The following is a 26,977-nucleotide window of genomic DNA, read 5'->3' as shown; positions in this document are numbered from 1 at the left end:
TATTGAAAAAAAGATAAGTAAAGAAAAAAGACACAAGAAAATGATAGAAAACATAAAAAACAAACAAACATAAGAATAAAGAAATTAAGCTGATATGAAAATGTCAGAAATCGAAAAGTAATAACATAATATCACAATATGTGAGAAAACTTAGCACTGCAAATCGTAAACCAAAACCAACATCTACAAATAATGACAAGAGGATTATGTGAGCATAAATGAGGCAACTACTTCAAGCTATTTAAATTTTCACATACCCAGAAGTTCTGGGCAAGGAGGAGGAGTAGCAACAATCTTCCAGTCTGACTTACTGATTACTCCCAAAACAATTAATACCTACAACTCTTTTGAACATTTAACCCTTAATTTGCCTGATCCAAATTTCAAGGTAAGAAAACCTCTTCTTTTTGTAACTTTGTATCGTCCACTAGGTCCTTACTCTGAATTTTTAGATGAGTTTTCAGAGTTCCTTTCTGATTTGGTATTAAATACTGACAGGGTCATCATAGTGGGAGATTTTAACATCCATGCTGACATTGAAGGCGATAGCTTAAGAGCAGCCTTTAATGCTATCTTAGACACTATTGGCTTTGTTCAGAGTGTGAGTGGTCCCACGCATTCTCATCTTCATACTTTGGATCTTGTGCTGACATACGGCATAGAATGTGAAGAAATAACAGTATATCCTCACAGCCCTGTCCTCTCTAACCACTTTCTAATAACCTTCAGGATTACTTTAACAGAGTTCTTCTCCCCCAAAAGAAGGTTATATTTTAGTAGATCTTTATCAGATAGTGCAGTTATAAATTTTAAAGAATCTGCTTCACTTTCTCTCTCCTCTGTGTCGCTGAGCAGTGCTGCAGAGTGCAAAAGCATAGCTTATTCCCCTACACAGGTTGATGATTTTGTTGATGGGGTTGCCAGTTCTCTGCGTATTGCCTTAGACAACGCAGCTCCTTTGAAAATGAAAACCGTTAAAAATAGAAAGCTTGCTCCTTGGTTTAATGCAGAGCTGCGTAATTTGAAGCAAAATGCTAGGAAACTGGAGACAAAATATCGCTCCACAGGCCTGCGGGAGTCCTTCCTAGTCTGGAAAAAATGGTTTACTGCTGTATAAGAGGACCCTTTGTAAAGCAAGAGCAGCATACTTCTCCTCATTAATAGAGGAGAATAAGAATAATCCTAGATTTCTTTTTAATACAGTTGCCAAACTCACCCAGAGCCATAGCTCTGTTGAACCGTCCATTCCACCTGCTCTTAGCAGCAATGATTTTATGGGATTCTTTATAAATAAGATTGATCTTATTAAAAATAAGATCATAAGCACTCCTCTATCCGCGATTGTACCTAAGGTAGTCATGGAATCTGAACCGGGTTTAGACTGCTTTGATCCAGTTGAACTTTCTGAATTAGCAAAATTATTGTCTTCATCTAAGCCTTCAACTTGTATGTTAGATCCAGTTCCAACCAGGTTATTTAAGGAGGTATTCCCTTTGATCTCCTCCTCCATTTTAGATGTGATTAATCTATCTCTGTTACAGGGATATATACCTAAAGCTTTTAAGGTTGCTGTAATTAAACCTCTGCTTAAGAAACTGTCTCTTGACCCAGATGACTTGGTCAATTATAGACCTATATCTAATCTTCCTTTCTCATCCAAAATTCTTGAGAAAGTAGTTGCCAAACAAGTTTGCGATCACTTACACCATAATGAACTTTTTGAAGAGTTTCAGTCTGGCTTTAGAGCTCATCATAGCACTGAAACAGCTCTGGTGAAAGTCACTAATGATATTCTCATGGCCTCAGATAATGGACTTGTATCTGTGCTCATCCTGTTGGATCTTAGTGCTGCATTTGATACAGTTGACCATAATATTCTTTTAGAAAGACTTGAATATTTTGTTGGAATTAAAGGAACAGCACTAGACTGGTTTAAATCTTATCTATCTGATCGAATTCAGTTTGTTCATGTTAATGATAGATCTTCAACACGCTCAAAGGTTACCTGTGGAGTACCACAGGGATCAGTGCTAGGACCAATTCTCTTTACTTTATATATGCTCCCAATCGGTAGAGTTATTAGACAGCATGGGATTAATTTCCACTGTTATGCTGATGATATACAGCTATATCTGTCTATAAATCCAGATGAAGCTAACCCATTACATAGATTACAGGCATGTCTTGAAGACATAAAAACCTGGATGACTCTTAACTTTCTGCTTCTGAATGCAGACAAAACAGAAGTTATAGTCTTTGGACCAGAGTCTCTGAAAAAGAAACTGATTAGCCAGTCCCTTCATTTGGATGGGATTAAACTGATTTCAGATAATAAAGTAAAAAATCTTGGTGTTATTTTTGATCAGGACCTGTCATTTAAATCCCATATCAAAGAGGTTTCTAGAATTTCCTTCTTTCATCTGAGGAACATTGCAAAAATTAGAAATATCCTGTCCAGGGGTGATGCTGAGAAACTAGTCCATGCATTTGTTACTTCAAGGCTGGACTATTGTAATTCTTTACTATCAGGAAGTCCACAAACTGTAGTTAAAAGCCTTCTGCTGATCCAAAATGCTGCAGCCAGAGTTCTGATGAAAATTAAAAAGAGAGATCATATCTCTCCTATCCTGGCTTCTCTTCATTGGCTTCCTGTTAAATCAAGAATAGAATTTAAAATCCTCCTTCTCACATATAAAGCCTTAAATGGCCAAGCTCCATCTTATATCAGAGATCTGATTGTTCCTTATGTTCCTAACAGAGCACTTCGCTCTCAATCTGCAGGTTTACTAGTGGTTCCTAGAATTTCTAAAAGTAGAATGGGAGGCAGATCTTTTAGTTATCAGGCTCCTCTCCTGTGGAACCAACTACCAGTTTTAGTCCGTGAGGCAGACACCCTGTCTACTTTTAAGGCTAGGCTTAAAACTTTCATTTTTGATAAAGCTTATAGTTAGGGTGGCTCAGGTTATCCTGAGCTATCTCTATAGTTATGCTGCTATAGGCTTAGACTTCTGGAGGACATAGGGACCCCCATTTCATCATTCTGCTTCATTCTCTCTCTGTTCTCCTATTCTGCAGAATCTGTTAGTTCAATCTCTAACCTTCTGCTCTCTCTGCTTTTCCTCAGAGTAGCTTTGCCTCGTCTGTTCCTGTTTGGCTGTGACGTCATCCTGGAAAGAAACATCAGCTGTGCTGCTTCCATCAACACCCTTGTTTATAGATGTTGGAGATCGGCCTGTTTTCCAGTGTGGTCCTGTTTCTCTGACCGTGACTGAGTGGATGTGCTCTCTTCGTCCTCTGGCATGGGAGCTGCCTTGGAGCTTGTCTGCCTGGCTGTGTGTTTCCTGGACGGGGCCGCCTTTTACAGCTGCTTTTTGTATCTCTGCTTCTGTTTCGTTGAACCCCAGTCGGCCTCGGCAGATGGCCGCTCACACTGAGCCTGGTTCTGCTGGAGGTTTCTTCCTGTTAAAAGGGAGTTTTTCCTCTCCACTGTCGCTACAAGCATGCTTAGTGTGAGGGATTGTATTTGAGTCAATGAGTCAATGCAATCAACTGGTTTCCTTAGATAGAAAACTTTGTATCAATTTGACTGTATGATCTGGTTGAACTGTAAAGTGCCTTGAGATGACATGTGTTGTGAATTTGGCGCTATATAAATAAACTGAATTGAAATTGAATTAGATACGTTTTATTTTTAAGTTTCACCAGTAGATGTCTGAAAAGTATGGCCTTCATATTTATTCAGCTCTCCTCTGATGAATATCTTGAGGAACTCTTTTACTATACCTAAACCTCAAAACTTGAGGCATCACAGTTGGGTCTTAATCACTTCTGTGTATAGATACTAAAATCCTTCCCATTCCTTTTTTGCAAAAATAACTCCATCTCAGTCAGATTAGATGGAGAGTCTACCCAAAGATTTACAAGCTGTAAACGTGTAACGTGTGTGGATCTGTGCTTTGCAACCTTATGTTTAGGTTAGGATTCGGGGTTTAAAAACCCACATCCCAAACTCTGAAGATCTCACAAAGCACTGCATAGTCCAGGCATCCCCAATCTCGGTCCTCGAGGGCCGCTGTCCTGCAGGTTTTAGAGGTTTCCCTGCTTTAGCACAGCTGATTATAATGATTGCAGTAGACCAAAAGCCTGTTAATCAGCTTTCAATTAAAATCAGCTGTGCTGGAGCAAGGAAACCTCTAAAACCTGCAGGACAGCGGCCCTCGAGGACCGAGATTGGGGATGCCTGGCATAGTCCTTAACTTGAACATGGACAGAATATGACACCACTGTAAAGCTACTAAATCACAGCTGAAATTCTACGCTATAGGACTGACCGAGCAAAGTCAACGAGAAAGCGTCTTAAGATGAGACTGGGAAAGATGCAGAGATCCACAGCTGAGATTCTGTTGCAGTTAAAACTAAAAAAAAGCCATAAAGTTGGCCTTTAAGGACAGGTTGGGGTCAATTAGAAATACCCCCTAAAACATCTGGTTTTCAGTTGGCCTAAAGGTCTCATAAACAAGTGAAATAATCTACCCTGGTGTGATACGACCTCATGCCTTGTGCGTTTCACAGAACATTATGGTTAGAGTAACTAATGTATTTGCTATTTTCTTTAGCTATGTGTAGCACTAAGTTGATCATTTAAAAGAGGTTAACGTGAAAAAGTATTTATCATTTTCCTTTCACTTTGCATTTTGCAGTTGGAAATCACAAATACTGAAACTAAAAATAACAATTGAATCCCCATGTTTAGCAATAACAAGAATTTCTTTCACTAATTAGTTGCTGCTCTCTGACTTTTTTTCAGCAAGACCTTATTGTTCAGGGGATTTAATGTCACGCAGGTTGAAACCTGCTGTGCCATAAGTCAGATGAGAGGGAGCCAATTCTGCTTCCAGCTGCCTTAATAAAAACCTGCTGCCATGAAACGCTGAGGCGTTTTCTCTCTGTACCTATGACTAACATCAGCCTGGTTTTGTCTCCTGTGTTGCCTCTGACTAGCTTCGGCAATGTGTTAATGTTTCTTTTCAACATCACTTTGGCAGCTGCGATCATCTACCTGAACGTGTCTGTGTTTTTCTCCATTCTTCTGAGCAGGTCCCTGCGCAGCGAGAACCGCTTCATGTACATGCTGAGCACCTGCCTCAGCGACATCTGCACCGGCGTCTCTTATTACTACGTCGGTGCGCTAGATGTGAAAGATCATTACAGGTCCCCAACCCGAACGTTTTACATCGCGCCTACATTCCTGGGCCTGTCGTTCATGGCCATCCTGGCTGCACAGGCGGACCGGTACAATGCCATCAGTTCTCCCTTTAAATACTCCCAGCGCATGACCAGAAACAGAACCCTAGTTGTTATCGTAGCCTACTGGTTCTATGCGTTCTTCATCGTGGGTGTGCAGAACCTGGTCCCGGTAGGGATAGCCACCACGGTCACCAGTATTGGTACATTTATCGGAAATGTATTCGTTGTGGTTATAATGATAGGACTGAACATCAGGCTGTTCATCATCGCCACCTTCCAGCTGGGCAGAGAGCCGCCCTCTGAGGAGAGGGACAGCAAGCGCTCCTCGGTCTACCTCATACTGCTGGTGGCTATGTTTTTCCTGGTGGCCTGGATCCCCTTGTTTTGTCATATTATCGTCTGCCATTTCCTTGGTACGACCTGCTATTCATTTAGGAATGAAGGCACTGATCCCCTTCGGATTTTGCCCAGAGTCAACGCTGCGCTCACTCCTGTTCTCTACCTCAGAGGGTGCAAAGCGCTCAGAGTGGCGCTCTTTTCCACAGTGTGGAGACCCTGTTGTAGAAACAGGTGAGGTGCTGATAGTGTTTGATCATTTCACGCCTGTTTAGAGATGGGATTTATTAGCTGTAAGCAACATATTATCTCTTGTTTATATGTATTAGAAAATTATAGATTAGTACAGAATAGAAAAAATAGCCTATCTAATGAGAATAAAACAACGAAGTTTAGATAATAATAATAATAATAATAATAATAATAATAATAATAATAATAATAATAATAATAATAATAATAATAATAATATACTCCTTTCAGAACTATATTGAAATCCTTTCTAGCAGACAGTTCAGGACTTTCTGTTTTCTGGTGTTTTCATTGTTTGTTTTTTGTGTTGGCTGCATTGTAGGATGATCCAATCTCTTTTTCATTCTCTTTTTCTCTCCCTCTAAAGGTTGCTTCACCGACAGCTTGGTCCATCTAAGTATCCTGTTCCAGCCTAATTTAGCAGATGGATTTTTAGGTCAGCACTGTCTTCCACGTCTGTTTCTTTAGTACTCTTTAAACATTCTAATGGATATCTTAAGAATGTGTTCCAAAATGTTGTCCCAACTTTCATAAACATAGCTTGGCATAGATTACTCATAAACAGTTATCATATTAAATTTTAGATTAACTAGGACTTATATAAAATTGCTGATGAAAAATAAAACAAGAAAAAAAAGTGCAGGATTTCCATACTATGCAATTTCATTCTATAGGATCATATGCGTTTAGCTTTTACAGGTTAATCCAAAACATTTGCCTCTGTACATATCTATCCAGTCACAATTCCGTTTTTATACCTGTACTTTTTTTCTCTGTGTTCTGTTCAACTACTCTGACTGACACTGTTTCTCTCTATTAATAAAAAGCCACTTAATGTACTTTGTGACCCCTCCAAGAATCACATCTTGGTCTAGCAAGTAGATGGAGGTTTGGGGCAGCATTCCTTTGACATATTTCTCTTTATTTCAATTGCTTTCTTGGAAGTATTTTCAAAATATTTACTACATACACGGATCGACTGTATTTACAGTTAAAATCCCGGGTTTGTGTCATAAAACCTGAAGAATAGAGCTAAACAATAACCTGTAATCATATTTGAATTTAAATATTGAGTTGTGAAATGCTGCAGTTTGTTTTCATGTTTCGCTTTCTTCTACTTTATATTGGTGGTAAAAAGAGTGGTATTAAAGAGAACCTCCAATTTTCAATATGAGACAAAACAACCCACCAAAAAAAACACTAAAGGGCTTCTTTAATTAGAATTTTGCTAAATAGCATTTTTTTTATCTCAGTACTATATAACAAAAATAATTGCGACATAAATGTTCCTTTACAACCCAGGATGTGTCCAAATGTCAGCAGCTGACTTTCATTTTCATCAATATGTGATCTGTTTGAATCAAAAAAAAATTCTATTAGGATTCTGACTTTTGTCAAGTTTTAAGTAGCTCTCTTTGTCCTCGATTTTCTTTATTTCTAACTCAAGACAAATTAAATTAAAAAGTCAATATAGACAAATAGCAAAATATACATAATTCATTTAGAAAATAAATAATTTGGTCTCAATACTGAGCCCTGTGAATCTCCAATGGTTATTTTCTTATGTCCTAACTCTGTATAATTTTTTTATGGCCTAACTAAGACCTGTTTAGTTAATTGATTCTTCTCCAGTGGCTTATAACCCAAATCAATCACAGAATATGTCATTATCACATAAGTTTATTTAAATAAATTAAAATGCTAAGCTTGATTAAAACTATATATTTTTTTGAATTTTTTCTCAAATTTATTACTTGCTATTTTTGATCATATTGTGAATTCCAATATAACAAAAATGCTTCTATTCTGCGAAATAATTTGAAAGTTAATTTCTGCCTGATCAGCAGCATACGTAGAGGTAGCGCACAGAAATGCAGCACCAGCAAGATGTAATTTCAAGTCAGACCACACGAGTTCAGAAGAGACCTTTGGCACGCAGCCATAAGATCCAAAACAAACGTCAGATTCAAGAAAGATCATGTTTGCATTTTATAAAACTGTGTCAAAATTGTATTTGTTTAGCAACAGAGAAAATTAATAGTTGCAATATGACTGTTGAAAGGTAAATACAGACTTTAAAAGATCACATCGCACTGAAGATCATGGTGTTTCCTTTAGGATAGAGTTGCTGTTGTAGGAGGTGGAGCCTGCATATTCACACGTACGCACATCTGGTGCCCAGTCGTTGAACCCCAACGTTCATATAGGCTTATTCAATAATCATATATTAAAAAAAAAAAATATTTGAATGGCAAACCACATAAATAAATGTATTATATGTGGGCTACTTTCAGTTGGGTGTAAAAAACACAGTATTGTTAAATTTATGCAATACATTTTTAATCAATCTATTTTAAGAAAGGGGTTTGTCTAGGTTGCTTTGGAATAAAACTAAAGTAGTAGCCTAATCCTGAAGTATACATAAACTGTTTTTATCAAAAGTGGCTATTTTAAACTTTCACTAATTAAATACATCTAATTCAAACATGGGCTAGTTATTGCAACATTTGGGTGAATGTGATCACTAATTTGTAAGCCTTTCTTTTTTAAATTTTGATTATTTTGTTTAGTTTTTTCCTTACTCTATATGAAAATAAAATATTTAGACATCTACTTATCAGGCAGGGCATGTTGTGTTACTTTTGCCAGGGAAGCAAGGTTATAATCTACTCCTTGTTTCTGTTAATTCTGTTGTTTTATGTATTTATTTCCTCCCCCACCCATCCCCGCCCCCCCCTTGTTGCAGGTAAAGTTGCCATAGGTCTGAGAAAGTAGCCATAACCCTCCCACAGTGGGGTGTGTGTGTATCGGTGTGTTTTCCTTTTTTTTGCTGCTGCGCTCTGGGTTGGTTTCTATTCAAATGTGGGTCAGGGGTGAGGAAGCCTAACGTCATAAGCTTGCAACATGGCGTCCCGAAGGCTGTGAGATGAGCAGGAGGATGGTGAAGAACGCCTGAGAACGGACCTACAGATGTAAAAAGGTATATTTTTCAAGTGTTACTCCTCTAGAAGGTGGTTTAGGAGTGGATAAACGGGGCTACTTTGGTGCGTTTATGTTTGGATCGGCTGCAGGAGTCGCAGGGGTGTTTCCCCCTCTTCTGCGGCGTGCCAACAAAAAGAGGGGCTCTTCTGCTGCTGGTTGTGCAGGCTCTACCAGGCTGCTTGGGCAAAGCTGTGAAATCCCACCCTTGGTTTTGCAACCATGTTCACCTTGAGTCCTGATGTTTAATCGCAGAGCGGATCGATTACACAATATCGTTTATTTTCGCGTCTTTCCACGAGAGATGCCCCATAGGACGTCTATGTACAGCAGATAATTACTGTGCTGGTTGGCAGAGCGCATCACCGACAAAAGAAAGGCTATCCCATAGAAAATCTTCCAGACTAAACATATTTCTCTAATTTATAAACTGCGACACTAGAAGGAAAAAAATCAGGATGGCATATGTGATCAATTAAAGTAATTGTTTTTGACAAAATCGCATCAATTTCACGGATCCTTTTGCAAAATGGAATTAAACCCCCCACCCCCCGCGATTTTACGCACTGTTTTTGGGCACAGTTACAACCTAATCACGTGTAAGTGTTGCAATGTTTATATGTAGGTTAAGCCATCTTCGTCTTAGGTAGGGCCAATTAACAGGATTGGCGTGCGTGTGCGTTCAGCATCACGTACAACTTATAGTATGAGGAATCTGATTAAAATCGTTTGCTCATTAGACAGATGTGTTTTTTTTTTTGATTGCACTATATAGCTTGGGTTATTCATTCCGTGAGTGTAACGTTACACTGACGCAGAAACTGCAGTGGTTTGTGGAAACAGTTGCGCATGACTTGGATTTCCGCGTGTAAACAGAATCCTTTAGTCCAAATCTGATCAGTGCGTGCCTCGTATGTTAGATTTATATATATTTTTTAATATAATTTTAAATCATTGTTTAGGCCATGCAGATTCCAACAATGTATGTGCTCAGGTGTAAACTGAAGGCAGCTTTGCTCCCAAGGTGATCAGTGTCTAAGTACCAAGGGGCATGGCGATAATAAGGCACAGGAATGTCAGATATGTATGCTTGCCTTGAGTGGCTGCTGTTTTTCTATCTTGGCGCTTTAAAAATTTCCAACTTAGGTCTACTTTTTGCTTTTGATTTCTGCTTTAAATGAGCCTTGGTTTTTAAATGTTATGAAAAGTGTAGAATGCTATGATCTCTTTTTATTCTTATTTTTTATCTTTATTATATTGTGTAGTTGGATGTGTGTATATATTATATTAAAACTGTAACTGGAGCATGTAACAAAAGTAATTTCCCTCTGGGATTATTAAAGTATTTCTGATTCTGATCTGATTCTGATTGACTAAACACCAGATTTTCCATAAAATGGAAATTTAAATAATATTTCATGTTTGTCAGAGTTTCTGTTTGTCATGTGCCCCATTTTGTGTGTAGAATTTTTTTGTTTCTGAGCAATACAAAGTTTTATCTTTCATTTCAACTAGACAAGAGCCTGGCTCTAATGCACTTTTGAGTGACGCAGCTCTAATATTGCAATTATATGCATTATTTAGGCTTTTATTCACCAACTTATGCCAAAGCTTATATATATATATATATATATATATATATATATATATATATATATATATATATATATATATATATATATATATATATACCCCCCAACAATAGGAGAAAAACAATTAAAATTTAAGTCAGGGTATCTGCTTAACCTTTTAAAAGGCATGATACTCAAGACTTTCCAGCTGTTATTGTGTTTTTGGCATGGGTGCTTCTTTAGCTATCTTCTCCATAACTGACCACATCTTCTGTATTTGGTAATATTCCATGAGAGGTTGATTGTTATTTTCCCTTGTTTCCTTATGAAGGAAAACATGGAGGCCTTCACTCAGCCAGCTGACTGGCAGTAACAGGTGGGGGAGGGGCAACCTTGTGCCACTCTATGTCTAGATTGGGAGAAAACCCTGATCAATGCATGATGATCTCTGGGCTCTCATCAAAAAGACTTTAAACCTTATCAATTCTGTGTTAAAATTAAACTGTTTTATGAGCTATAACTTATTGAAACCATAGTCTATCTTGATTAATGTAAATGATTCAGGGCCTGAACAGACACAATGCAGCTTAAAGGAATAGTACACCCAAAACATGATTAGCCTTCATTTTCTATTCACCCCCATGCTGAACAACACTCTGGAGTACTTTTTTGAGATCTCAAATGCATCTGGAGATCTGGGAGGCTTCTTACTGTCTGCTGACATTCAAATAATGGAGGTCTACGGTGCCCGAGGCAGAAAGGTCCATAAAAGTCCACAAAAAACGTGTCAATATTCCTCCATACTGCTCGTCCAATGTATTCCAAGTGTCCTGAGTGGGTAGCATCCATAATTTACTAGACACGAAGTCATTTAGAATGTTTTTAGAGCATAAACAGTAGTGTATAGGATTTCCTAAAAGCGCGTGCCTGCGAGTTCACGAGCCTACGGAAACCGCGGCAGACCAAACCAGATGAAAGTGCACATTCAGCTCGGCAAAGAACTCATGCTCTTCCTCAACACTGAAGTCCTCAGACATTTTTCTTTCGTTGTTTCTTTCTTTGCACAGGTAAACAGCAAAGTTCTTCTTCTACGCTTGCATTATCAAGAGCAGACGCTGAATGCGCACTTTCATCTGGTTTGGTCTGCCGCAGTTTCCGTAGGCTTGTGAACTCGCAGGCGCGCACTTTCAGGAAATCCTATACACTACTATTTATGCTCTAAAAACATTCTAAATGACTTCGTTTCGAGTAAATTATGGACGCTACCAACTCAGGACACTTGGAATACATTGGACGAGCAGTATGGAGGAATATTGACACGTTTTTTGTGGACTTTTATGGACCTTTCTGCCTCGGGCGCCATAGACCTCCATTATTTGAATGTCAGCAGACAGCAAGAAGCCTCCCAGATCTCCGGATGCATTTGAGATCTCAAAAAAGTACTCCAGAGTGTTGTTCAGCATGGGGGTGAGTAGAAATTGAAGGCTAATCATGTTTTGGGTGTACTATTCCTTTAACAACTAAAGCTTTAAAGCAGTATTGCCTAAGTACATAAGGCATGTGTAGGTTTCATGTCTTGCATCACTGGAAATACTTCAATCAAATGTTTCTTTCTGGTAAATTAAGCAAATTATACATGCTCCTTTTCTGACTTTTAAAAAGCGGTGTACATCAGCATACAGAAGAGGTGCACTGCTGCTCTGGTGCTTCAGACTCTTCAGACTCTCTCTTGCAGACATTTCATCAAAATGCTGTTAAACCTTTGGAGTGATTTGGCAAACTTTAGCTATCTGTTTTGAAGCCTTAGTGTTTCTTCATGCCAGAAATCAACCAATTCATATTTTTATTAACATTCCATTAATGCCATAACCTGTAATATGAGGAAGAATTTTTGTTGGTCACACCCAGTCAGAGGAGCGATTGAAATTATGAGTTGTTTATGCTGTTAGCCTGAGAAAACGGTTTTGATCATGTTTTTTAATAGGTTTCAAGGTTAGCGACATGTTCCGAAGTCAGTATTAGATGTATGTAAAACCTGTTTTGAGGGATACTTTTACGCAGATCTTTAAAAGGCTGTAAGCAGTTATCTTTAGCGTATGTTTATTGCCCAGCCATTTTACCACCCACTGCAGTTGCAGTCAGATAATTGAGTGACCTCAGAGTGAGGGTCAAAACCATTAATCCAGGCCCTCAAAATGACCAAGTCAACTGATCAGTGTGACATGTTTCATTGATTACAGTATGGAAAACAAATTCTGACCCGGCAGGGTAATGTGAGGCCTGTGTGTTTGTGTCCCTCATATGATCCTCATGATCACCACACTCTTCATATCCCCTCCTCTCCTCAACATGCGCTCAGCATCCTGCGTGTTCAATGCAATCATGGCTTACCATGGCATGTGTGGGCAGCACAACACTGTAAGAAGGCTGCTTAGGCTATGTGTTCTGCTGACATGTTGGACGAGGACTTATAGATTGTAGATGCTCTGCTTTGGCTGTTCATGGACAGTGCTGTTTGTTCAGTAAATGTAAACACCTCAGGGAAGGGTTATTGTTCTGCTTGAGGAAAAAGAATGTGGAATGAAGCGCTGATAACCAGAAGGTTATGCACTATCAAAAAGTTGGAAGTAAACAGCTCTCTGTCTGCCGTCTGCCCTTAGTCCAACCAGATGTCATCGGGTTGTGTGTGGCTGTAGTTTCTTTCTCCAAGCCAGCAATGTAAAAGGGAAAGTCTTATCTCATCAAGGTAATTCTTTTCAGAAAGAGGACCCCCTTATACAATCATATCTTCAGTTCTCAGTGAGGTAGTTGATTACCTCACTGTTCTGTGAGGACACACATTGATACTCAGCAGGCCTGTCTGTGAGTTTGGCAAAGCTTTCAGTATCATTTTAGCAAAAGGTCTCCTTGAGTGAGCCACAAATGCAAAGCTGGTTTGATAATGAAGAGCAGAGACTCGTTTGTAATCCGTTTTACAACCTTTGGTGGTTTTTAAAAAAGGTAGTGAAGCTGAACCATTTCCAGTGTTTGTTTTATATCAGCTAATTCTTAGCTCGAAGGAAACCATAAGTAAAGGCTATAAATTTACCGAAGAATTTCAATATGAAATCACCAAACAGCATTTAAAATATACTTTTATGGCGAGAGAAGAATCATTGCAAAGAAAAGTCAAAAGGATAGCAGATCCCATATTTCTTGGTGGTGAACACAGCTGAACTACTAACTGTAAACAAAATCCCTCTGTCTGTAATTGTTTCAGTGTTTAGCTTTAACACAAAGACTGATAACTTTTTAAACCTATTTTATAAAAAATTCAAATACAACCTGTTGTACCTGCGGCAGCACCTTTTGAACAACCAGCTGAAAAGGATTCACTTTCATTCTTTAACACTTGGAAGTAGCTTGTGCATCAAAGAGTAGCTTGCAAACGTGGTGCTTTCTCAAATTTTTTAGTGTTGAGTTTTATTAGTTTCAGAGTAGCCAGTCCCCCATCAGGGTTGATCAAGACAAGGCTCTTTTAAGAGTAAGTTTCTGTGCTCCTCTAGTCCATATATGATACAATTTAAACAGTATTTAACTTTGTGTTTATTTGATGTCTTTTTCATATTGTGAATGTTTCCTTTGATTGTTCAGAATGAGAGTATGAAAATGTAAGATCAGTTATGATCTGATATCACCTAGCCATACTGTAAAACTAGGATCCCACTTTTCTCTTAGATTGAAAAAACTGCTTTTGGTGCATTTTTTCTTTAAGAAAGTCTTATTTGTGCAGTGGATTGTAAAACGGCCATGCATTTGTTTGTGAGTGTTTTGCTTGCATGAGGTTAAAACAACCTGCAGGGTTTCTTTCCAAAATGCATCATCGGTTAAAAAGAAAAAAATGAAATTAAAAGGAATGATTGAAGGGCTGCCTTGCAACAAGAAGATCCTCTGTTCAATTTCCGGCCCAGGTTCTTTCTGCATGGTTCTTTCCAGGTGCTCTGGCTTCCTAACCTGACAACAGCCAGATGCATGTCTCGCTCCGCCTAGCTCCACTCACATACGTCTGGGAACCCGCCATAGGAATTGCCTTTACTGAAGGCTGGGCCTTATCAAAACTCCTTGCATATGATTGGATAAGCCACTTGTCTGTCATCTTTATTGACGTGCTATTTCAACCACTCACACCGAAGCTAACCCGTGACGCTGTGAGAGGAGGAGCCATTTGGTAGATCAAGCTCTTGTCAAATTCGGTCGGGAGAAGGGCGAAAACATCGTTTCCACCAACAAAAGCCTTCAAAGCCGTTCTCTGATGTTCTTTTAATGAAACAATATCAGATAGATTGGACAACACAGAAGAAATAGCAGCATCAATGCTAACGCTTGCTTCCTCAATGCGAGCCGCCATTGTTGTTGGAATCTCACGGTCGCTTCTCCACTCCAGGACACACCCGCCCTGCGTCCTGATTGGACAGACCATAAATTCGGTTGGGGAAATCACTTTCAATGAGCGGGTTCCCAGATGTATGTGAGTGGAGCTAGGCGGAGCGAGACATGCATCTGGCTGTTGTCAGGTTACTGGCTTCCTCCCATAGTGCAAAACCATCACTGTTGGGTTAATTGAATGAAGCAGGAGAAGATGGATGGCACATTTGCATTTGCTTGACTTTTCATTCTATTTAGAAATATGATTTTTTTTTTTTTTTTTTATGTTACCTATTCCGATGTTTGAACTTGGATATATATATAAAGTTTCATCACATCTCATTTGAAAGGATCATTTTCTTTATTTTCTTCCAGTTATGATTTTAGATTTAGTTTAACATTCCGGATTAGTCTGCAGGGTAATTTCCTAAAAACAACGTGTAACTTAGTTCTGCAACTGTTATAATCCTCACAGCACTGGTATAAGTGGGGCTCCGAGCAAACTCTGCCCCTCCTTTTCACTGCACTGCACCCTAAGCAGAGCCTCTTAGTCTGCAGTGTAGCTGATCTTCCTGGCCGTGTCAGTTCTAAATGACATTGTTTTTCAAACTGAGCCATACTTCAGTTCATGCACTTCCCCTTTTTTGGTGATGAACTAGTGGTGTCATGTCAGGGTTAGGCTGCATCTGCCTTGCTGTGCCTCCAATAATTAGCTGTTATAGGACGTAGGAGTTTCACGCTTGCAAGCTGCTAGAGAATTAGATTGGTGTGAGGAATTCCTGCAAACATTCAGAATCCAAGGCATTACATAATTTGCTGTGAAGGCAAAACTACAGAAATATTTTGATATGAATTACGCAAATGCAATGTTACATTTTTCATAAATGGCTTTGAAGCCATATTAATATCCTGTGTGATTCATGTTTTAAAAATGTAGATACATTGAACTCAAAACTTTGGCAGCTCTAAAGCTTTAACTTGTTTATTATTTATAGCTGGCACTGGGTTCCCCAATATAATCCAGGAAGATATATCACACTAAATATTTTTAGTCTTCCAGTGTTGAGTGGTCAGCGATTAAATAATTTAACAACACAGTTTGTAAAACAGAGTGATTATTGTATGATTTAGCAGTTGAAATTTTTAAGCTTTCTTTTTCTTTCAAATATAAGCAACTTTCATGTTTTGACTGTAAGCTACCTAGAGTATAGCCTGAAGAGTGTCTAATTTTTAGCTTCGCTCAGAGACTTCTAAAAAAAATTTCAAGATTTCATTGAGAGTTAAATATTTAAAGCTCAAAAAGCCATTTTGCTGTATTTATTTCACCTTCCTGTTATCTCTTAAATATTTTTCTCTCTTGCCTCCTTGTAGTCTAAATTGAACAGAGTTCCAAAGGCTGACAGATTCTTTACCTGGAAACAATGAGCAGCTCAAATCGTGTTGTTGTTAACAATAATCTGGTAGTTGCCTTCTCTGTATGGTTTGATCAATGGAAACGAGTTGGAATTTCGCATCAAGCCTGCTGAAAATCCTCCAACACCAATAGAAATTAAATCAATCAGCACATCTCTGAAACAGAAGTTTCATGTTTGGTTTAATATGCTGATGAAGGTTCTCAGTCATCCAGGTCATAGTCATAACGTAAAAATTCAAAAAATATCCACTGGACTTGGTTTTCAAGATTTGAAGACGTTTCGCCACCTCTCCAGGAAGCTTTCTCAATTCAAATGTCTGGATCCGCAGTGAGTTTGAGTCTTATATAGACAACGCCTTGTATCGCTTGGAAACATGCAATGGAAACCGATACATTGCATTTGCGTAATTCATATTAAAATATTTCTGTAGTTTTGCCTTCACAGCAAATTATGTAATGCCTTGGATTCTGAATGTTTGCAGGAATTCCTCACACCAATCTAATTCTCTAGCAGCTTACAAGCGTGAAACTCCTACGTCCTATAACAGCTAATTATTGGAGGAAATCGGTTTCCATTGCATGTTTCCAAGCGATACAAGGCGTTGTCTATATAAGACTCAAACTCACTGCGGATCCAGACATTTGAATTGAGAAAGCTTCCTGGAGAGGTGGCGAAACGTCTTCAAATCTTGAAAACCAAGTCCAGTGGATATTTTTTGAATTTTTACGGAATGTTTGGTTTAAGTTTTTCTTTTGATTCTTCAATGACATTAGCCTTTACTTTAATGTAACCTTATTTCCTAAACATTAGATGTGTTTTTTTTTTCTCTATTGAGGTATCTTTGTTTTTATTTGCATCTCAGGGTTTCTGAATGAGGGCCATTCATGTTTGCATGTGGGAAAGTTCAGACAGGTGAGCCATTGTTGTTAAAACAGTGTAGTGGAACAAAAATTAACGGTGTCATCCTTTTGGTGCAATTCTGTTACAACCATAATCTATTTGTAAAATGTACAGTCGGAACCTGTCAGCCCTTTTGGTGTTTAGCTTGTCCAATACATCTACTCCTTATGCGAGACATTCATTTTTCAAGGTGAAGGAACTGCCTTCATCCCTATGTGATAACATTTTCTTTTCTTTTTTTTTAAGTCTAAAGGCATACTACTTCTGGCACTACTGCCTTAGGTATAAATATAAAGAATGCTTCACTGAAAAGTATCTGTCTTTCCTTTAATCAAATTGTTTTTTTTTTCAGTCTTCTTTCACACCCATAAGAGAAGCAATAGTTGGGTTATTGTGGCTCTCATGAGTCCTCAGTGGATTGGACTGTGCCAATGCAGCAAGGTCAGTCATGTTGAAATGGCTCTGAGGTAGTTGTCTGTTGTTTGTATTTCAAACTGGCTTTTCACCATCCTCTCCCTGCCCCCTCCCCCACTCCCTCTGCCCACCATACTCCTCTTTCTGTCCGTTGTCAGTGTGCATGTGTTTAAGTGCACCATGTTTCAGGGCACACACACATAGACAAGGTCTATGTGAGTCCTGTACACGATAGACTCACTAGTCTACATGTCTCTGTCCATAATCCTTTTTTGTGTAGATTGTGATATTTCAGTGTCAGCTCATTATTTGGCTGCTATTTAATGTAATTGGGTAGACAGCAGTGTTGCAGGTCGGCTGTTTTTTAAAATTCTACTCAATCTTTCCCTCTGTCTTTCGCGAGCTGATGACCTTTCACAATACCAGGGTGTGTTTTGTTATTGCGCCAGAGGACTTTGCCTCACCTCTGCCCTCACTCTTAGCTCCTTACCCCCCTGTTCAGGAGATTAGTGGCACAGCCCACTCCTCCCTCAGTCACCTTTGCTGAGTGAACTCTCGCTCTGTGAGGTTTGCTTACTTGATTTCTAATCCAGTAAGTCTTTGTAGAGAAAAGAGAGCCCAGAAACGAGCTGTAAATGAGGTCAAACCTGATCATCCACATCTCTGGAGTAACCAGTTTAATTTAGAGGTGGCTGACATTAAATCACTGCTTGGGGCACTTTAAGGTGCTCCGGCTAAGTCATGAATCAACACATGGGTATGTTAACTAGATCACCTCTGTCTATTTTTTGGTAAACATCCGCATCAGCTCATCTCCCCTGCAACAGGCTTCTGAAAGAGGTCAAGGTTGAATCTTTTAGCATGATGTTTCCTTCACTATCATCAGGCCTTGGCGTTTTAAAAGGTTAACACTGCAGGCAAGGTAAGCTGATCATGTGTCTTTGCAAGAGCAACATGCCCCCCAGTCAGTTGCAGTCTAAGTCAATAGCTTGCTATGGATCTTATGTGGTGCCAAAACAAGTCTGGTTTCTTCCAACAGGGATCTTTCCTTCTTTGAAATGGCATGCCAGCCATTGGAGAAATTGCAAGTAGTGGTTTTGCAAGCTGTCCCGTGCAGGATCACCTCATCATACATCGTAGTGTTTAAGCCATTTTGATTTGCCTTGGACAGATCTGGCTGTGACATTTCAACCTAACTGAGTTTTGTTAGCCTTGAGTAATAAAATCAGTGATATTTGTTAATTACTACATTTTGTGAGAATTCAGGAGTCAAAGAATGCTTTCCACTGTGTGTAGAGATCAACTGATAATTAAAATCAAATGATTTTCAGCTTAACCAGCCTTCCCCGCTACAAGCCAGTCAAGTATTTTCTATTAATACTGTGCACTATATTAATAAGCGTTTATACTTAGTACAACCAGGCTTCACTGGCAATGCTTTAGGTGTGCAAGTTTTCTGGAAAAACAGCAGACTTAATCATTTTCAGTGGCACAATGTGTTTTTAAAAATACATGAGAGGAAGCAAAGGGAGGAAACTAGTAAAAGGAAAACTAAATCTCTATATCTAGAGAGTTCAGGCAGGTTGTCTAACATAAGAAAGAGCATCGCTGACAACAATAACATGAGAGCTCCTGTTGGTACATGAGAGTGGTCTTGTTTTATGTTATAAACTCAATCTCTGACTCAATCTCAATTTCTTTGATAAAGGTATCAAAGAGATTGAGATAGATTAGCAGTGGTGTACAAGTCCAGTCCTCAAATCCTGCAACTTTTTGATGCACCCCATTTTTAACACACCTGAATCAAATGAGTGGCTTGTTACTATGCCTCTGCTGGGCTAAATGAGAGGAATGAGTGTTTAGATTCAGGTGTGTTAGAGAAGAGGTGCATCTAAAAGTTACAGGATTATAGCTCTTGAGGACTGGACTTGAACACCACTGGATTAAAGGAAAGTCTACATTCTAAAGGTACATGCAAAAGGCTACTGTTTTCATGCATTTAGCTGAATAAGTTATGCTTATCACCAGTATAAGATGCTCAATCCAATTTAGAATAGTTTTATGCAATAAAGTTTGTCAGAATTGAAAATAAAATGTATATTATGTACATTTGAATGTGTATTTTATGTGCAACAGGAAGTGCATTTTGACAGAGTTTCTTATTGTGAAAATCCAATTTTATATTCCAAGGGTCACTGTTTTTAAATCTCCCACTTAAAAAACTAAATATCTCTACTTCTGGAAACAAAAATAATGTAAAACTGATGATTACACAGGGCCTTATGTTTGCAGAATCAGAACTATATTCTCAAAGAACTAATGTTACTGATGAGCTTTTGGATGTTACAGAAAATTTCATTCATCCACAGATGGAGGTGTCATGATGTTGGGGGTCTATCTTTTAACCTGCTGTTATACATATCTTTTTCTGGGCAGCATTATTAGAGGGAGAGTTTGGTGCATGTATCCCACCCTCACCGCATATAGATCAGCAGTAATCCATTAGCAGCCCCCTGGAATCCAGCCTGCATGGCACAGCACTGAAGGGGCCAGGGGAGTGTGGCCGAGTGGGTGATGGGGAAAGGAGGGAGAGCCAGGGATGAGAAGAAGAAGTAGGAAGGTGGGGGAGGGCATTTTTTTTTCTTTTTTACTCCTGCACTGTTTTTTTCCTGCTCTTGCCCAGCCCCCTTTTAATGTTGGCCTGCAGGAAAAGCCTCTTGGATCCCCCGTAAAGCATGCAAAGGTGGTTGTTGTAAGAGACTTGAATGATATATGGCTTCCTGGCTGGCATCGTAGCCAAGGCTCTCTTTTCTTCTGCAGCTCTCTTTTCCATTACCGCCTGCAGGGTCGAGTGCTGTAGACCCCCTTATATTGAAACTGTGAATAACAGATATGGGTTATGTATTCCAGAACATCTCTTTCTGATTAACATTAGGGACAGTATAATGTTCATGGGACGTGGTTTCAGGCCCAGAGACATGGTGGGGAGGGTGGGGAAGATGAAAGAGGAAAAGATGTGTCGCTAAAAGCAGACGGGGGAAGGGAGGAAGACCATGAGGAGAAGTGTCACAGCAGATGAGGCAAGCCCAGGCGTGGAGCTGGGAGTAATGATTACTTCAGCTGATTGTATCAGCCAGTCAGACTGTGACAGACCACCGTTTACAATTCTAACCTTGTTGCACTTAAAACATGTTCAATATTGCTTGAAAGGGACTCCATCTTAATGACTCTTAGTCTAACATTGTTGCTGTTTGTTTTGGAGGGTTTTGCCGTCTGGTAATTTACCTAAAGAATGATGGTCAGAATGTGATTGCTTTCTCTGAAATTTCCCTTGTCTGTTTTTTAAATAGTTATAGAAAAAACAAACACTTGATAAAATAAGGCAGAATATGCACAAATTAGCCACACTATTATAACTAGTTCTATACCCAGAGGTCCTGTTTTTCTTTGTTCAAATAAAAAGCAGTTGCTTAATGAAGGGCACCTAACTAAAGATCTCTGAGAACAAATCAAACCTTTTTCTCTACAAAATTAAGTATCATTTCCTGAGTTTCTCTGAAACCTGCTTAAGGGTAAATTAAAGATCGCAACATTTTATAAGCAATTTTCAGGGGCAGCTATAAGCTGGGCTGTTAACATCTTTGTTTCGCATTAGTGTCATAGCCAATGAGGTGGTATAAGATGCTCCACTAGGTAGAAGGCAGCTTTACACCAGTCATAGTGATATGCGATCATATAAGGGATTACAATTTGATGGGTTATGATGCAAGGCCACTTGTCTAAACCTTCTTTTTTTAAGTATTAAAAGGGCATTGTTTATTGCTGGTTTTACTAATGAAAACTCATTTAGGATGAGGTTTTTATAGGAAGGGTTTAAAGAATATTTCCAACTTTTGAATTATACTAAGCCCACAGCTAGCACCATTTGTTCAATTAATAATCAGATAACAAAGGTTGGTTTGAAGCACATGGTGCATACCATAGTGCAGACACTATGGTGCATCCTCACTGCGACGCACTGCTGCAGGAGTATAACCAGCTTGTCACAGATATTTTTTAATTTATGCCCAATATTTGAGCGTGGTCTGCGTTATGTTATTCCACGCCACAACGCAAGAGGGACAATCGGGAACTAGCTGTGGGTCTAGATACAGCTGAGGCGGTGAGGAAGTGGGGGTAAGTTTGTGCAACAACGGAGGAGCATGAGGGCGAAAAAGAGTGGGGATCCAGGTGTAAAAAGGGTCTCAGCATTCTTGTGCACCTCTCTTCTAGCTGATCCATCTTCATGAGTCGTTTTCCACAATGGCGGTCATACAAACAAAACAAGCCGATAAGGTACCAAACAGGAAATACACATAGTGTAGAGTGGATGTAGATTTGATGTCTGCGGTCATAATTTTGGAGGGGTGCACCACAGCGTCTGGTGAAGGGGTGGGGGCTCAGTTAAAGCATTTATCTGCATTAATCTTTAATCTCTTTTAATAACCTTTATCCTGGTGTGATCAGAGGTATTGAATGTTACCAGCGTGCCCAAATCCTACAGAACATGTTTAACTTTTGCCAAAGACAGATTTCCTGCCAGAAGCAAGACCTGCTGCTACCAATTCAGAAATAGTTTTGTACATATACCTGAAAATTGGTGTAACAGACATGGCTCTCTGTGTCAGAAGGGATAAAGAGCAATGTTATACATTGTAGGTCATCAGTGAATGAGATTCACTTGTCCTAATTCCATAAACGAAGGCCCCTTTGGAGGATCAAGTGGTGGTGTCCTTGTCTTTGAGCCACACCCTCCCCTCCCCCTCTCACTCTGCCTGTGCTCCTGTGTAGTTTTACCTGCTCAGGTGTCACCTAATCCTACCCTCCAGCACTGTTGTGCCACCGACCCCCACCCTCAGACATTAGGGCAAGACTGACATTACCATGACCTAATGGAGACTGGAGAGGCATGTTTCCGTGGAGGGCACCGCACAGAAACCAGAGTTTCTCTGATAAAGTAGTGAAAACGAGCTTAGAGGAGGAACTGGAATTGGAAAATTGTTACCTTAACCCTCTCTTTTCCCTCCACCCTTTGGTCTTTGTGCCAAAACGGCAGCATTGTGCACAATTAGAACTTGATCCATATGGGGTAGTAATTTGTTGCGAGAGAAGATGAAAGGGAAGCCATGCTTCAGATTTATGTACTGCTTTATTCTGGCCTGTTGTGCTCATTGTGGATGTGCTAGTCACGTGTTTGTCACCAGTTTTTGATCTGGAGATTTTGTAAAGGTTTGACCTGCAACTTCTTATATAAGAGCTATAACATCAAAGGGATACCTTGATCGTTACTCACAATGGGAGAAAAGACACTGTCATGCCATGTGAGAGCATTTATTGTAAAACGGGGTGTAACTATCATTTTAAAATGAAAGCATAATAATCACATACCTAGCATGCTAGTATGTTTGTAGCATCTTATATTGGTGGTAAAAGAAGCTGGCATTACAAAAAAGGCCTATTTCGGTGTCTATATTCTACAGATGGGCCTTAAAATCACTCTAAAATGTCTTAAAATATGCCAATTTTTTTTTAGATTTGGAAAAACTTTGTAATTTTGTTTACGCAGAGTGCATACAAAATGAAATTTGATTTTGTACAGCTCTCATGACATTTCTATTAAAGTGCAGCAGTGATCAAATGTAAACATTGTGGGAGAAAAAAACATGGTGCAAAAAAATGCATTGATATGGTCAGCTTGATGCAGAGTCTGTGACATGATTTAGAGTTTTTAAAACATATTGACATATTGATCGACATACTGAACGCATTCAGCAAGTTTCATATTTGAGAAGGAGCAGCCTTGCTTCACTCCATTTATCAGCAAAGATTCATTTTTAAATAGTTATATTTTTGCTTTCTCTGACTAAATTGTTAGTGAATACCTGGCACTGAAAATACCTTCACTTAGTAACTTCATCCACAAAAAGATTTTTGTGGTCAGCATAACCATGTTTTGAGTATTAAGCATTCACTTGTCAGAAAAATATCTTCTCCTTTTATGGAAATTATTTTCTGGAGTTTCTTTCTTGAAATTGGTTATTTTAAAGCAGTGGAGTTATGGAGAAATGCGACTTGATTGCGTCATGTAAACATTAACTTTGTTCAAAAACAGTTTTGACTGTTATGCTTAAAATGTTAATATACCTAATTTTTTAGACTTTAATGTTTAATGCTTTTTAAGCTGCAGAATTATTCACTCCCTATTTTGACTTTGCTGTACAGTTGCATAGCTTTTAGAGGTGTTTATGTTATGTATTCAAGATGGGGTTCTCTCTGTTGGAATTTATCTGTTATCCGTGTTGGCCTTGTTAGAGATTGGTGCCCTGTCCAGGGTGTACCTGCTCTCTCTGAACCAGACATGCCCAAAGTCGGTCCTCGAGTGCTGTTGTCCTGCAGTTTTTAGAGGTTTCCCTTCTTTAGCACAGCTGATTTTCAATGATGGCATATAAGCAGATTTTTGCTGAGCTATACTCATCGGAATCAGCTGTGCTAAAGCAAAGAAACCTCAAAAAACTTTGAGGACAATGTCCCTCGAGGACCAACTTTGGGCATACCTCCGAATTTGCCAACAATTAAGTGGGTACAATAAATGGAGGGCTTATCTCTCTATCATATTGCTCATCTTAAAATACATCTGTCCTAACAGTCTTTTCTTTTTGTTTCAGCTTTAGGCGGTGCACGTGTTGGAAGAGAGAGAGAGAAGGAAGGAGGAAATGGAACTGCCAAATCATGCCAAACAACTGCTGCTGCAACTTAACCAGCAGAGAGCCAAGGGCTTCCTGTGTGATGTTATCATCGTGGTGGAGAATGCTCTCTTTCGTGCCCACAAGAACATCCTGGCAGCCAGCAGCATTTACTTCAAATCTCTGGTCCTCCACGATAACCTTATTAACCTCGACACAGAGATGGTGAACCCCTCTGTGTTCAGACAAGTTCTGGACTTTATCTATACTGGAAAGCTCCTGTCTTCGTCAGACCAAAGCAGCGAGCAAAACTTTAGTGCCCTCTTGACCGCAGCCAGCTACCTCCAGCTACATGACCTCGCTGCTCTGTGCAGAAAGAAGCTCAAGCGCAGTAGTGGGAAACCGCTACCAGGAAAACCCTCCACGCCAGGACCACTCAGCCGCTTACGCCTCAATAACCAGCGTCTCTCCTCTTCTACCCCTACTGGTCCCAATAACCACTATCCTCCAACCCCTTCCGAGGCTGACCAACCACAGCCAGATGAAAGCCTTCGGGACAAACTGTCAGATGACGAAATGTTTGTCGGGAGCTCTGGAAAAACTGGGAACGGTAGTCATGGCAGCAGTAATGGTAATATCAGCAGTGGGGCATGTCCTGGAGAACCCGATCTTGGGCTAGATCTGTCCAAGAAGAGTCCTCACTCTGCCGGAACAGCCACTGATGCCCTCAGCCCACACAGCAACCAAGAGTCCCCCCAATCTGCCTCAGTATCCACAACCAACAGTGCCTCTCTGGATGACTCCTCAACCACCTTACAAGGTGTGGACACATGTGTCTCAGAGAACATGGAGCTAAACTCCTCCAAAACACCCGAGGACTCCCATAACCAGTCTGAGGGCCCGCCACCCCAGAAAAAAACCCGACATGCTGCTCGTAAGAATGAATGGCCCAAAAAAGATGCATTGGGGTTGAAGTCCGAGGATCATGACAGGCCTCTGGTTAACGGCGTGATTGTAGGTCCTAAAGATGGTCGCACCTCTGGTGCTGGTGGAGGCAGTGGTAACAGCTTTGTGTCTGAACACACTTTCCAGTGTAAAGAAGAGGAAGAAGGAGGAGAAAATGGCCAAGATCACAGTGAAGAAAGTGGTCAGAGTGATGGAGAGAGCGGAGGTGGAGCTGGAGGGGGACACCACAGCGCCAACTACGTCTACCGGCAGGAAGGCTTTGAGCCAGCATTTGGGGACAACCTCTATGTGTGCATTCCCTGTGGTAAGGGCTTCCCTAGCTCTGAGCAGCTCAATGCTCATGTGGAGACCCACACTGAAGATGAGCTCTACATAAAAGAAGAGGGAGGGACCTTTGTAAAAGAAGAGGATGAAGAAGAGGCAGAGGACCTCTCCGCCCCCGTAGGTCCCTCAAACTTCGTCTCTGAAACGCGTCCATTCAAGTGTACGGTGTGCAGCAAGAGCTACAAAGACCCCGCAACTCTGAGGCAGCATGAAAAGAGCCATTGGTTGACCAGGCCATTCCCCTGCAACATCTGTGGCAAAATGTTTACCCAGCGGGGAACCATGACGCGCCACATGCGCAGCCACCTGGGCCTCAAGCCGTTTGCATGTGAAGAGTGTGGCATGCGCTTCACGCGGCAGTATCGCCTAACGGAGCACATGCGAGTCCACTCCGGCGAAAAGCCATACGAATGTCAGTTATGTGGTGGGAAGTTTACCCAGCAGCGCAACCTCATCAGTCACCTGAGAATGCACACCTCACCCTCTTAGAAACGCATCAAGCCAAAGAACTACAGGAATAGAGAAAAAGGAACAATTCTCCACCTTTTATCCATCTCTGAAGCAAAGAAACGCACACATAAGACAAACACAGTTCTTGATACTGATTCCAGTTTATGACGTATTGGCTGAGTGAATGGTGTAGCTGCTCGCAGCAGTGATCTCTGTTGGTGACGCTGGGATCCCATTGATGCAAGGATAGCGTCAATGGTTAAAGCGAATAATGTGTGCTCGCCTCTCAGGAGTTTTTAGAGGGACTATTTACTTTTGTGTCTCTCTCCAAAGTCACAAAGCCATGGTGAAGAGGCACAACTGGTTAAATGTGAATGTGGGCACCTCGTACCCCTCAGCCGCCTTCCTCTCTTCATAGACAAACATGAATCTTAAGAATTTCTTTCCCCATTGTTCCTAAAGAAAAAAAAAAACCTTTGACCAAAAAAAAGTCGGTGCAAACATAACTGGCAATAATTCAGCAAAAAGAAAATTTTTATCCTGACAGCTTTATATCCTTTATGGTGTTGGTGAGGCTGTATGTATGACAGAGGGAGAATAACTGGGTATGGGACCATCTCTGTGCTTACCTGAAAGCATAGACGGAAAGAAAGAAAGAAAGAAAGAAAGAAAGGCTTTTCTCAGGAGGACATGTTTGTTTGTTTGTTAGTTTAAGACAACGAATAACCAGTGTCCTCTCTGTGGCTTTTTGCTTTGATGTAGATGAGTTTTTATCATTTTGGTTGTTTAGGTTTGCTTGCTAGTGCTCCAAGGAAAGAAGCTGGAAAGAGAAAACCCTATGTGGTAGTACTCATACTTTAAGAGCTTGTCATGTTTCAGTGAATGTTTTAAACTGGAAGGTCTTGGGATTTTTCTTGTCAAGTGTGGGTGGGGGGGTCGCGGTTTTAGGGCTGGGTGGGAAGGATAAGGGGGGTGTTTGAAACCGAACACTGTGTTC

General features: G+C 40.0%; 2 protein-coding genes across 2 annotated transcripts; both read left to right on the top strand.

The window, feature by feature from the left end:
- Positions 1–4,927: 4,927 nt before the first annotated feature.
- On the top strand, positions 4,928–6,293 carry LOC119778106 (melanocyte-stimulating hormone receptor-like). Its single transcript, XM_038277194.1, has 2 exons — positions 4,928–5,817; positions 6,203–6,293. Exons 1-2 carry the CDS (start codon positions 4,955–4,957, stop codon positions 6,249–6,251), a joined length of 912 nt encoding a protein of 303 aa, XP_038133122.1. The 5' UTR covers positions 4,928–4,954; the 3' UTR covers positions 6,252–6,293.
- A 2,363-nt stretch (positions 6,294–8,656) lies between these two features.
- Positions 8,657–26,653, top strand: hic2 (hypermethylated in cancer 2). The gene is made up of 2 exons (XM_038277276.1): positions 8,657–8,815; positions 24,223–26,653. The coding sequence occupies exon 2, from the start codon at positions 24,271–24,273 to the stop codon at positions 26,017–26,019; it is 1,749 nt and encodes a 582-aa protein (XP_038133204.1). The 5' UTR covers positions 8,657–8,815; positions 24,223–24,270; the 3' UTR covers positions 26,020–26,653.
- The last annotated feature ends 324 nt before the right edge of the window (positions 26,654–26,977 follow it).

This window comes from Cyprinodon tularosa, unplaced genomic scaffold, assembly GCF_016077235.1.
Source record: "Cyprinodon tularosa strain WSP-4 unplaced genomic scaffold, ASM1607723v1 ctg130, whole genome shotgun sequence".
NCBI lineage: Eukaryota > Metazoa > Chordata > Actinopteri > Cyprinodontiformes > Cyprinodontidae > Cyprinodon > Cyprinodon tularosa.
Note: the sequence above shows the minus strand (reverse complement) of the source record. Positions and strands in the feature narration are given on the sequence as shown.

Bases quoted from the DNA above. Each gene is read 5' to 3' on its own strand.
- LOC119778106 (XM_038277194.1), top strand. From the start codon at position 4,955: ATGACTAACATCAGCCTGGTTTTGTCTCCTGTGTTGCCTCTGACTAGC. The intron at 5,818-6,202 runs GTGAGGTGCTGA...CTCCCTCTAAAG, and splicing joins AGACCCTGTTGTAGAAACAG to GTTGCTTCACCGACAGCTTG.
- hic2 (XM_038277276.1), top strand. From the start codon at position 24,271: ATGGAACTGCCAAATCATGCCAAACAACTGCTGCTGCAACTTAACCAG.